We start from the raw sequence: 12,669 nt of genomic DNA, 5'->3' as shown, positions 1-12,669 counted from the left end.
TTTCCAACTATTTGAATGTTTTTCCCTACTGTAGCTCACTTGTGCAATGGGACATTCCACAAGCACCTACAGGAGCTCTACATGCCTCTGGTGGTACGCTATATTGATCTGATGGAGTCCTCCATTGCCCAGTCTGTCCATCGTGGCTTTGAGCAAGAGACCTGGCAGTCTGTCAAGTAAGACTTTTAATTAAAATAAACCTTTGTTTAGGGGCCATTTCTTTTGTACAACAGACATGATGACAGAATCTAGTGTCTATGGGGTTTTTTTTTAATTATTTATTTATTAAAATATTTCTAAGATGTTCATCTCTTACAGCATAGTTTTCGCAGCTCTGATATGAGTATCTTTTTAACTATAAGACTCTCTCTTATTCTGTTTTTTCCCCTATTTTCCCCTCACTTGATACCTAAACACTTTTCATAAAACACTAAAGCACTCTTGGCTTTCCTGTCTTTTGTATTTGCATCAAAGTAAAACTTTCAGTAAACTTCTGCAGTGCTTCATTCTTTGTGTCTGTCATTCCTGTTTTTTACTCTTCTGTTTCTTGTCTTTTTTCCTTCTCTGTTTTTTTTTCCCCTCTTTTCAATCTCTGGCAGGACTATTACCAACAATCTGCCAAGTGTGCCTTTGCCTAAAGTTCCCAACCTGCCCCTCAATCTTCCTCAGATGCCCAGCTTCTCCACCCCCTCCTGGATTGGACCACTATGTGATAACACGTGTGTATGGGCCAGCTGGGCACCATCCATATTTAATGGCCATGTCTGTGCTTATTATAGCCCTCAAGAAAGCATTTAAGTTTTGGAATTGGGTGGCCAACCTTTAGAATCACCCAGAAACAAGTCAACTAGAGTGTGTAATATATATACACACACACTTTTATTTATATATATATATATATATATATATATATATATATATATATATATATTAGTGCTGTCAAAAATGTCGCGTTATTAACGCGTTAACTTGACTCAATTTTAACGGCGATAATTTTTTTATCGTGAGATTAACGCTCTGTGACATGATGCCACGCCTCGCACAGCCAGAGTCCTCTGCCCTCCCCCGAAGAGCCACGGTGCTCGGCTTAGGTTTCGTTTTCCCATCGGCGGCTCCAGCCCCACTTTGCAGTGGCTGTGACAAGACGTGTTATGCTCTGCAATTAAAAAAAAAAAACATTGGTACAACCAGTGTTCGAACTATGCCGATATTTTCGGGGGGTCCCTTTTTTTTCCCTTGGGGGGGTGCTTGCTCTTGTCTCAGAGCGCGGATCTCCATCGCGCGCTCACTTCGGATATGCAAATGCTTCCCGTTACACACGATTGCTATGTCAATAAACATCATTTTGCCAATATTTTAGAGACCCCCCCCAACATTTCCCAAATCATGTTTTCAAGGGATCTCATGTCTGTTTCAGGGGATCTCGGATCCCCCGAGTACCCCCGTAGTTCGAACGGAGAGCAAGCCCATTCACTTTTTTATGCTGATAAGAGAATTACAATGGTTTTTCCATGTGACAAAAATGTGCGATTAAATTGCGATTAATCACGAGTTAACTATGACAGTCGTGACATTAATCGCGATTAAATATTTTAATCGCTTGACAGCACTAATATATATATATATATATATATATATATAAAAAAAAACACATACACAGAGAGAGACAGGGTGTTTCAAAAAATTTGATATTATTTGAGATGTAAATATCCCAGAAACTACATAGTCTAGGCAAATGAAACTGGACAGACTTAATGTTGAGCAATATAAGATTTATTCCTCAAAATTTGAATGAGAAATTCAAAGGTACGTGGATTCCATGAACGATTTCACAAATTTTCAATATGCGTGCCGCCTGAGGCAGAGACACACGTCAAATCGTTAGACCAGCTCCTGCCAAATACGCTGCAGCATGTCTTTGGTAACAGTGCATTTTCAGAGAATTCTCTCATAAATGCACGCTGCACAGTCTTGTTCGACTGCGTTCGAGCGTACTCTAACACACACAACGCCTTTTCCAGTAAATGGCATTTCTGTACCTAAAAACATCAAAACAAAAATCATTAAACATAAAATTTTGACGTTTCCACACATGCTGTTAAAATTTAAGGTCAATTGAACGAGAATTGGCAAAGTTATTAGATTGTGAAATGACGTCAATTTTTTTTGGAACACCGTGTGTGTGGGTGTATACACATACATACACATTTTTTATGTATATGTACACACACACTATATGAAAAAACACACTGATCAACCATAACAATTGACAATATACAATTGAATTGTATAGGGGCGGGATATAAATTAATCATCATGAGACCAGTCAGTTCTTGAAGTTGATGTGTTGGAAACGGGGAAAAATGTGTAAGGATCTAAGCAACTTTGAAAAGGGTCAAATTGTGATGGCTAGATGACTCTGTCAGAGAATCTCCAAAACAGCAAGTCTTGTGGGGTGTTCCCAGTATTCTGTGGTTAGTACCTACCAAAAGTGGTCCAGGGAAGGATAACCAATGAACTGACAACAGCAGAGATTAGCCCATCTGACCCAATCCCACAGAAAAAAACAAACTGCTGAAAAGGTTAATGCTGGCTGAGATGGAAAGGTGTCAGAACACACAAATCATTACAGCCTGCTGTGCATGGGACTGCATAGCCGCAGACTAGGCCAAGTGCTCATGCTGACCCCGTCCACTGCTGAAAGCACTGATAATGGGGACATGAGCATCAGAACTGGATCATGTAGCCATGGGAGAAGGTGGCCTGGTCTGATGAATCACGTATTCACATGCGCATATACATTGCTTCCCTGGGAAAGAGATGACACCAGGATGCATTATGGGAAGAAAGCAAGCTGTCAGAGGCAATGTGATGCTCTGGGCAATGTTCTGTTTTGAAACCTTGGGTCCTGGCCTTCATTTGGATGTTCATTTGACACGTACCATCTACCGGAACATTGTTGCAGACCAAGTTCACCCCTTCATGGCAAGAATATTCTCTAATGGCAGTGGCCTCTTTCAGCAGGATAAGGTGCCCTGCCACACTACAAAAAATTGTTCAGGAATAGTTCAAAGAACATGACACAGTTCAAGATTTTGACGTGGACTGCAAATTTCCCAGATCTCAATCTGACTGAGTGTCTTTTGGATGTGCTGGACAAACAAGTCCAATCCATGGAGGCCCCACTTCTTAACTTACAGGACTTAAAGGATCTGCTGTTAATGTCTTGGTGCCAGATGCCACAGCACACCTTCAGAGGTCTCGTGAAGTCCATGCCTCGACGGGTCAGAGCTTAGGATGTTTGATTATGTACATAAAATTTTGTCTTTTCAATTTTGTACTCTTACCCATTCATTTTATACCAATATATAAAAGAGCTGTTCATGTAAAGTTTTATTGAAATTGACATGTATTTAGCGGTGCCACAAACACGTTTATATGTATCGTGGTTGGTTATCTGTCTGTCTGTCTGTCTGTCTGATTTGGGTAAAATAGCAATAGCATAGTCTGCAAACCAACAAAATATACTGTAGTTAAAATAGGAAATACACCTTTGTAAAATGCCTACAGAGAGCCATCCGGAGAAATGAAATTATACCCTATGGCCAGGACAGTGATATAACTAAAACAAACTCATACTAATTACTACATCTAATGTAAGTAAGTGTGTGTGTGTGTGTGTGTGTGTGTGTGTGTAATATATAAAATTATCTTTAGCCGCTTTATCCTGTTCTACAGGGTCGCAGGCGAGCTGGAGCCTATCCCAGCTGACTACGGGCGAAAGGCGGGGTACACCCTGGACAAGTCGCCAGGTCATCACAGGGCTGACACATAGACACAGACAACCATTCACACTCACATTCACACCTACGGTCAATTTAGAGTCACCAGTTAACCTAACCTGCATGTCTTTGGACTGTGGGGGAAACCGGAGCACCCGGAGGAAACCCACGCGGACACGGGGAGAACATGCAAACTCCGCACAGAAAGGCCCTCGCCGGCCACGGGGCTCGAACCCAGACCTTCTTACTGTGAGGTGACAGGTGAGCACCATTTTATTTACACAACATGCCTACCACTTTAAAGGTGCACATTTTTTTTTTAATTGTGACACAAACAATAATTAGGATGACAAAACAGAAATCTGGAGTGTGCATAGGTATTCAACCCCAAAGTCAATACTTTATAGAGCTACCTTTTGCTACAATTATAGCTGCAAGTCTTCTGGGGCATGTCTCTATTAGCTTAGCACATCTAGCCACTGGGATTTTTGCCCATTCCTCAAGGCAAAACTGCTCCAACTCCAAGTTAGATGGGTTGCATTGGTGTACAGCAATCTTCAAGTTATGCCACAGATTCTCAATTGGATTGAGGTCTCAATTGGAATGGTCTAGTCAAATGGATTTGACTAGACCATTCCAAGACATTTAAATGTTTCCCTTTAAACCACTCCAGTGTAGCTTTAGCAGTATGTTTAGGGTCATTGTCCTGCTGGGCCGTGAACCATCGTCCCAGTCTCAAACCTCTGGCTGACTCAAACAGGTTTTCCTCCAGAATTGCCCTTTATTTAGTGCCATCCATCTTTCCTTCAGTCCTGACCAGCTTTCCTGTCCCTGCAGATGAAAAACATCCCCAAAACATGATGCTGCCACCACCACCATGCTTCACTGTAGGAATGGTGTTCTCAGGGTGTTGGGTCTGTGCCACACATGGTATTTCCCATGATGGCCAAAAAGTTCAATTTTTGTCTCATTTGACCAGAGAATCTTCTTCCATGTGCTTGGGGAGTCTGCCACATGCTGTTGGGCAAACTCCAAACATGATTTTTTTTTTTTTTTTTAAGCAATGGCTTTTTCTGGCCACTCTTCCATAAAGCCCTACTCTGTGGAGTGTGTGGCTTAAAGTGGTCCTATGGACAGATACTCCCATCTTCACTGTGGATCTTTGCAGCTCCTTCAGCGTTATCTTTGGTGTCTTTGTTGCATCTCTGATTAATGCCCTCCTTGCCCGGTCTGTGAGTTTTGGTGGGTGGCCTTCTCTTGTCAGGTTTGTAGTGGTGCCATGTTCTTTCCATTTTGCTATAATGGATTTAATGGTGCTCCCTGGGATATTCAAAGTTTGGGATATTTTTTATAACCCAACCCTGATCCATACTTCTCCACAACTTTGTCTCTGACCTGTTTGGAGGCTCCTTGGTTTTCATGTTGCTTGCTTAGTAGTGTTGCAGAGTCAGGGTCCTTCCAGAACAGGTTGATTTATACAGACATCATGTGACAGATCATGTGATACTTTAGCAAGTATCTTACTGGGCTGCAACAGCTTGCAACAAATTGCAAATGTCATTCGCGAGAGAGTTTCAAAAGCGTCTTGAAACATTCGCAGGACTTCTCAATTTCCTCGCAGGAGTCGCAGTGTCGCTCCTTCGTCGCTGAAATTTTGAACATGTTCAAAAAAATTTGTGTGACACAATTTCTCTCAAAATAGCTGCAAATGCGTCGCTGGTGTCGCAAAGCCGTCACAAACCCTTCTCAAGTCAGTTTCCGTGAGTCAGGAAGTGCTAGTGTATCTCACTGGGCTGCGACAGCCTGCGACTAGTTGGAGACACAACAATTGCGATAAAATATGCGAATATCAATTCAGTGTGATTCCAAGTGAAAATTTGCATATTTTATCTCAATTGTTGTCTCCAACTAGTCGCAGGCTGTCGCAGCCCAGTGAGATACTACCCTTTGATTGCACACAGGTGGATCTTAATTAAATAATTGTGTGACTTATGAAGTGAATTGGTTGGACCAGCTCTTATTTAGGGGTTTCCTACGAGAGGAGGTGAATACTAATGCACACTCCAGATTTGTTTTGTCAGCCTAATTATTGTTTGTGTCACAATCAAAAAACAATGTGCACCTTTAAAGTGTTAGGCATGTTGTGTAAATCAAATGGCGCTAACCCCCCAAAATCCATTTTAATTCCAGCTTGTAATGCAACAAAACAGGACAAATACCAAGGGGGATGAATACTTTTGCAAGGCTGTGTGTGTGTGTGTGTATAGATAGATAGATAGATAGATAGATAGATAGATAGATAGATAGATAGATAGATAGATAGATAGATAGATAGATAGATAGATAGATAGATAGATAGATAGATAGATAGATAGATAGATAGATAGATAGATAGATAGATAGATAGATAGATAGATAGATAGATAGATAGATAGATAGATAGATAGATAGATAGATAGATAGATAGATAGATAGATAGATAGATAGATAGATAGATAGATAGATAGATAGATAGATAGATAGATAGATAGATAGATAGATAGATAGATAGATAGATAGATAGATAGATAGATAGATAGATAGATAGATAGATAGATAGATAGATAGATAGATAGATAGATAGATAGATAGATAGATAGATAGATAGATAGATAGATAGATAGATAGATAGATAGATAGATAGATAGATAGATAGATAGATAGATAGATAGATAGATAGATAGATAGATAGATAGATAGATAGATAGATAGATAGATAGATAGATAGATAGATAGATAGATAGATAGATAGATAGATAGATAGATAGATAGATAGATAGATAGATAGATAGATAGATAGATAGATAGATAGATAGATAGATAGATAGATAGATAGATAGATAGATAGATAGATAGATAGATAGATAGATAGATAGATAGATAGATAGATAGATAGATAGATAGATAGATAGATAGATAGATAGATAGATAGATAGATAGATAGATAGATAGATAGATAGATAGATAGATAGATAGATAGATAGATAGATAGATAGATAGATAGATAGATAGATAGATAGATAGATAGATAGATAGATAGATAGATAGATAGATAGATAGATAGATAGATAGATAGATAGATAGATAGATAGATAGATAGATAGATAGATAGATAGATAGATAGATAGATAGATAGATAGATAGATAGATAGATAGATAGATAGATAGATAGATAGATAGATAGATAGATAGGGTGCGATTTGTCAAAAAACCAGAAGGGGGGATGGTTTTTTTTTTAAATCATGAAAGGTCACAAAATTAAGGTAACAATAGGCTAACAGCTCAGTAACATCCGATGATATCAAATGAATAACACTAAATGAAAACGAACACTAAACCAGAGATAGTACAGTAAATTCATCTTCCTATCTCTCTGACTAAATACACGAACACTAACACAACAAAGTTCGCATTGCTTGTCGCGTTGCTGTGATGTTTCTCTCCCTCCGGATTAAATGGACAGTGACTCGAAAATCAGTGAAATACATGAATACTAAATGAACAGTTTGCTCTGATGGTGCAGTTCACATTGTGCGCAGCTTTCCGATTTAAACTGTTTTTTTTCTCATCCTTATACTTCCTGTTTCATGGACTGTAACGGATTTGCTTAATTAGTAATTTTAATACAGAATTTACTTTGAAATTATAATCAGACACTCCAACGCCCCCCCCTAAAAAAAAAAAAATCGGACGTGAAAAAGGCGGCATCCGCCAAAAGGCGCGCTGTTTGCATCCCTGCAGATACATTGATACATTGTAGATAATAACAATATCTTTGCGTTCTATGAGAATGCAAAGATATTGTTATTATCTAAAATGTATCTATTTGCTGGGGACGTTCGTGAACATCAAAGCTGCCACTTCGGGTCATTTTGAAAGTGAGTGCAATGTAGACCATAGAAAACTGTGTCACAACATGCCTGTCATGTCAACTTTTTTTTTGGTTTGTTTGTTTTATTGACGGGGTTGTCCCTGAGGATTTTTTTTCAGCAGAGATAAAAACCAGAGGGGGGGATGATCCCCACCATCCCCCCCAGCAAATCGCACCCAGTATATATAAAAACACGAGATATGGAAACGAGTGTTTTTTTGGGAAATATGCCACTTGTATTTTTCACATGTGCTACATCTGGGACATGGAGAACCAAAACCATAACACATTTCTCTTTGTCACTCATGAGGAACTTGATGAATGAATTGCTTTGATCAACTTTTGACATTTTGTTTGTGAATGTGTCTACATAAATACGTCGCATGAAGATATGAATTTATCTTCAAGTGGTGAGTATATTTATGAGTGAACAAAGCGAACGAGTGAAAATATGTTCAACGTGAGAAAATAAACTTCATATCCTTTATGTTGCATGTTTTCCTTTGAGATATGCTGTTGTGATCTAGCAATGCAAATGGCCCAGATTTATGTAGTGAATGATAGTGTCTGTATTTGACACTTTTTTTTTTTTTAATTTCCTGTTCAGAATCAACTAAGTTTAACGTTAGGTTTAACTTAGCTTGGCTTTAGAATTTCTTGCTTTCAGGGTATTAATTTAACAGACATTTCATGATCATTGAAACCTAAACCTTTTGTACTCCTTTGGACACTGTGTGCTCTATGAGGATTTTTTTTGGTATTCTTCAGTCATCTGATTTTTGATATGAAATCCAGTAAGGCGTCAGTTCTCACTTTCTCTTTCTTTCACTGAAAGAAAATCTCCAATACAGAATGACCCCAGGCACCCACTTTACGGTCACCAGGAAGTAAGACGACGATTAAAATCTTATAAAAGCTTAATAGTAGTGGAGGGCCTGAAGCGAATACAGTCCATGGCCTATAGATTGGAAAAGTGAATGGAGAGGGACAGCTGCTCACCCAGTGAGGCCCTGCCAAGACCAAGTGAAAGCCTGCCCAGTGGAGCAACTCTCACTCGAAAATACTGGGTAACCCCTAAATCGAGCAAAAGCGGGCAAAACTGAAGACAGTCTCCATAAGTGGGGATTCATCACCAGTGCTGAATGTCCCTGTGGTGAGACACTCCAGACCATATCCTCTGTAAATGCCCACTGGGAACCACATGCTCCAACCAAGACCTGATGGAAGCAAGTGACACTGCTCTCCTATGGATACAGCAGTGGCGTGGCAAGATATAATGATGAGGGAGAAAATGAAAAGGGCCAGTGTTTTCCTTTTTGCATGTTGCCATTTTTATTTTTGTGTGTGGTATGCTCCTCTTGTAAATTCATTGCAGTGGAATTTGTTGATTGCAAAACTATTTAAGTCGTTTGTGTATCTTGCAGTTCTTGAGATTTTACCTTGGAATGATCAAGCTAGATAATACATTTTCTCCTCCGGAAACATGAAATTATTCAATTCAGACTTGGCTCATATCGTCCAACTTATCCAGTAGTGAAGTCATTGAAATGAGTCTGGTGATCACTATGCCTTGACCATTGTGGTGACCGTGATGTTGTGCTTGTTGTTGTTATTACAGAACACTTTAGTTCATCAAAAAAAAAAAAAAATCAAATTATGTAGATCATTTTCATTGTAAACAGGCTGGACTGCAAATGCACACCAGGTTTCAGGCCTGAAACAGTGTCTGTAGTGGGAGTAGTCCTGTGGGTGTGTGTCCAAGGGGACTCTGTGGTTAGCTGGTTGTTAGAGGCAGTCAGAATGCCGTGTTCCCCCATAGGAGTGCCGCTCCTGGCGAGAAGCTCGTCCATTTGTTCATGCTGTCTCTTCCCCCGCTCACACAGGCTTGAGGGGGCGGCGCAGGCCCCCGAGAGAGCCCTCGCACACTGTACAACGGCTAATTAATCAAGTGGGAACTCATGCTCATCCTTTTTAATTGCACTGTGGACTTTGCCAAACTATTTTCCAGGACTGCCACTTGTGAAGGTAACAGTCTTTTAACAGCGAGAGGAGTGAGTGCCCTTTTTTTTTCCTTACTGCTGAGCGTTTTGCGCTGTACACTTGAATGCTGCTTGTGTCAGCCTCTCGGTGTGTTGTCGTGTTAACTGTGGATGACACAGTGATGTCAATCCATCTGTCTGCCTTGCTGAGGCTGCCTTAAGCCTCTGGAAACCCAGAAGCATTTTCTAACAGCTATGAGCGTTATAGATTAAGGGTTTTTGTTGTTTTTTTCCTCTGTTAACTCACATAACATGATAATATTGTTTTATTAGAAAAAGGTATTTGTCTTGGCATGAAAAGAGGTGTGTGTTGTTTTTTTTTAGATGATGATGATGATGATAATACAAAGAGAGTTAACAGTATAGATAAACCAAATAAAGGAACTTGGATTTAAGCATTTCACATAAGTGCCATTCTGCATGATTTAACTCTCGGCTTCTTTTGAATTAGTTGCTAAGTTACCATGTTCTGTCTAAAGGTACCTGCAGCTAAAATTAGCTTAGACAAACCTACAGACTAAAAACCAGTTCTTTTCAAAATATTAACACTTCATGTATTGAAAGAGATTAATCAAAAAGCCGATTTCATTATCTGGAGGTTGCGGGTTTCAAAACATAGTGGTGCTTGAAAATTTAGACATTAAAATTGCAACATCGTATGACCTGAAAATATGAAAAGCCTAATACGCAGGATGAAAAGACAAGAGAATGCTGATGCTATTCTATGTTTTTCATTTGGCAGTAATGGCTCAGCAACATCAGAGGACCTGTTCTGGAAGCTGGACGCTCTCCAGATGTTTGTAATGGACCTGCACTGGCCAGAGCCAGAGTTTGCTAGACATCTGGAGCAGAGGCTGAAGCTCATGGCTAGTGATATGATGGAGGCCTGTGTCAAAAGGTCAAGGCTCATATTAAAATAATTACATCTAAGATTTTTTTTTTTAATAGAGCAGTAGCTACAATTATCGACACCTTGATGATCTTTTGGCCATTGCAAAAAGAGAAAAGACTTTCAGTATGTAAATAGTGCATGAATAGTTGCTCAAACTTCCACTGGAAAAAAAAAAATGAGTTGATTCCCGATTACTTAGCATATCAGATCACTTGACACCGTTCCACAAGTATTGACACCTTTGTCCACAGTTTTTGACACCGTTCCACAATTATTGACACCCAGATGATTATTTATAATTAAAAATAATAATAATCGGTATAGGGTATTAAGTTAACAAAACATAGTTTTTATTTAAAATTTGTTTTACATAGACTTTATATTTAGTACAAAATTATTTTTTATATAAATATATGGATGTCGGTGTTTATGTAAATGAGGAAGTAATTCTAATGTTTGTAAACAAATGAACAGATGTTTAACCTGTCAAATTTTTTTTTGTTCCACTTCCTACCCACACTCTCAATATTTTCATAGATCACATTTTGTTAATCATTCGTTGTTGTTGTTGTTGTTGTTGTTTATTAATTTCTAGTTTTGTAGTTTACCAATAAATGTCAACAGGCAACTGACATTGTAACCACATGAAAATCCAGGTCAAAGGTCGCATGTCATTCCTCAAACCAAAATATAAAATGTCTACTGATATTGTAATATGTGGTAGATATTCACAACAAACTGCAAAAAAAAAATTCTGAACGGAACAGAAAAATCTGAATATTTCAAGCATGTAATTTTTTATATGCTAGGAATTTAATTCTGGTCTAATTCTATTTATTACAATAGGATTCCAAATACTCTATAAGCATTCTATTCTGTTATGAATCAGAAAAAAAATTATAAATCACTGCACTTTTTTTTTTTAAAGTGCTTCATCTGCTTCAATAATGTTACACAAAGATCGAGACATAACAGTTGTAAATGTCACTTAATTCCACAGGGTGTCGATAATGGTGGACACCGGTGAAAGTGATCACTATTATCGACACCTCGCATGACTTCTCAAACACGCATTTAGATACAAAATGGCGACTGTCAAATGAAAGAGTAAGAAACAAAGTAGGTTTCGACAAGCAGATCATGAAATATCTGTGAATTTGATAAGTAAAAACATATCCATGATCTTTCCACCATGCTTACCTGCGATGATAACATCCGGATTTTCCTCAACTTGCTGATCATGCTAAAAAAAATTTCATCTCCAGTAACGAGCATCAGACAAAGAAGATCAAAGGGTGAGAGGGTCTTCTGGTTGATTAACCAATAATAACTGTTGTAACTGAAACTCACCTTTTGTAAAATTGTTTTTTATTGGTAAATCTGAAAAGGTGTCGATAATTATGGACTGTTGATAATTGTAGCCACTGCTCTAGTACACTCCTGCATTAAATTGAATTCTCAGAACTCTCAGTCGAGCTACTTTTACTTTTGCACTGGACTTAGTAAATATTTATGGCATTTTGATGTTAAGTGAAGTGCACACAAAAATCCAGTATTTTGAGGCGTGATTTGAAGCTGTGTCTCTCTCAAACACAGGACCAAAGCAGCTTTTGATGCTAAGATGCAGAAGTCAAGTAAGTCCACTGATTTCAGGGTGCCTTTCTCTGTATGCACCATGTTCAACATTCTTATGGATGCTAAGAAACAGTACTCTAAGCTGTGTATCCTCGACCAAGGCCCAGAGGTAAACCACAACCACACTGTAAGAAAAGATACACCATGTCTATTCAATAAAATTAAGGCAACAGATTACAAGCAATGTTATTAATTCAATATAATTGTTTGATTTTGAGTTAATATAAATTAGATGAGACTTTTTATAGTTGTCCATTTAATATGAGTAGATACAAAGAGAAACCAAAAAGGAATTAATTAAAACCTAAACAAAAATATTAAGTAATTGAGAAAAATAATGAGTAATAATCATCTGCATTAATCAGCGTGTTGACTCGAATTTATTCAATGCAGTCAATAAAATCGAAATAT

General features: G+C 38.4%; 1 protein-coding gene across 3 annotated transcripts in view; it reads left to right on the top strand.

Annotated features, from left to right (window-relative positions):
• The window catches only part of cadps2 (Ca++-dependent secretion activator 2), a 364,308-nt gene that overhangs the window by 330,093 nt on the left and 21,546 nt on the right, over nucleotides 1-12,669 (top strand). For 2 of the 3 annotated variants that reach the window (XM_060914772.1, XM_060914771.1), the window contains exons 19-22: nucleotides 35-176; nucleotides 600-719; nucleotides 10,474-10,629; nucleotides 12,220-12,367. In XM_060914772.1, coding sequence (XP_060770755.1) covers nucleotides 35-176; nucleotides 600-719; nucleotides 10,474-10,629; nucleotides 12,220-12,367 — 566 coding nt within the window. The remainder of the gene's footprint in view (nucleotides 1-34; nucleotides 177-599; nucleotides 720-10,473; nucleotides 10,630-12,219; nucleotides 12,368-12,669) is intronic. The other variant, XM_060914773.1, reaches the window with a different exon arrangement.

The sequence above is a fragment of the Neoarius graeffei genome, chromosome 2, assembly GCF_027579695.1.
Source record: "Neoarius graeffei isolate fNeoGra1 chromosome 2, fNeoGra1.pri, whole genome shotgun sequence".
In the NCBI taxonomy this organism is placed as follows: domain Eukaryota; kingdom Metazoa; phylum Chordata; class Actinopteri; order Siluriformes; family Ariidae; genus Neoarius; species Neoarius graeffei.
Note: the sequence above shows the minus strand (reverse complement) of the source record. Positions and strands in the feature narration are given on the sequence as shown.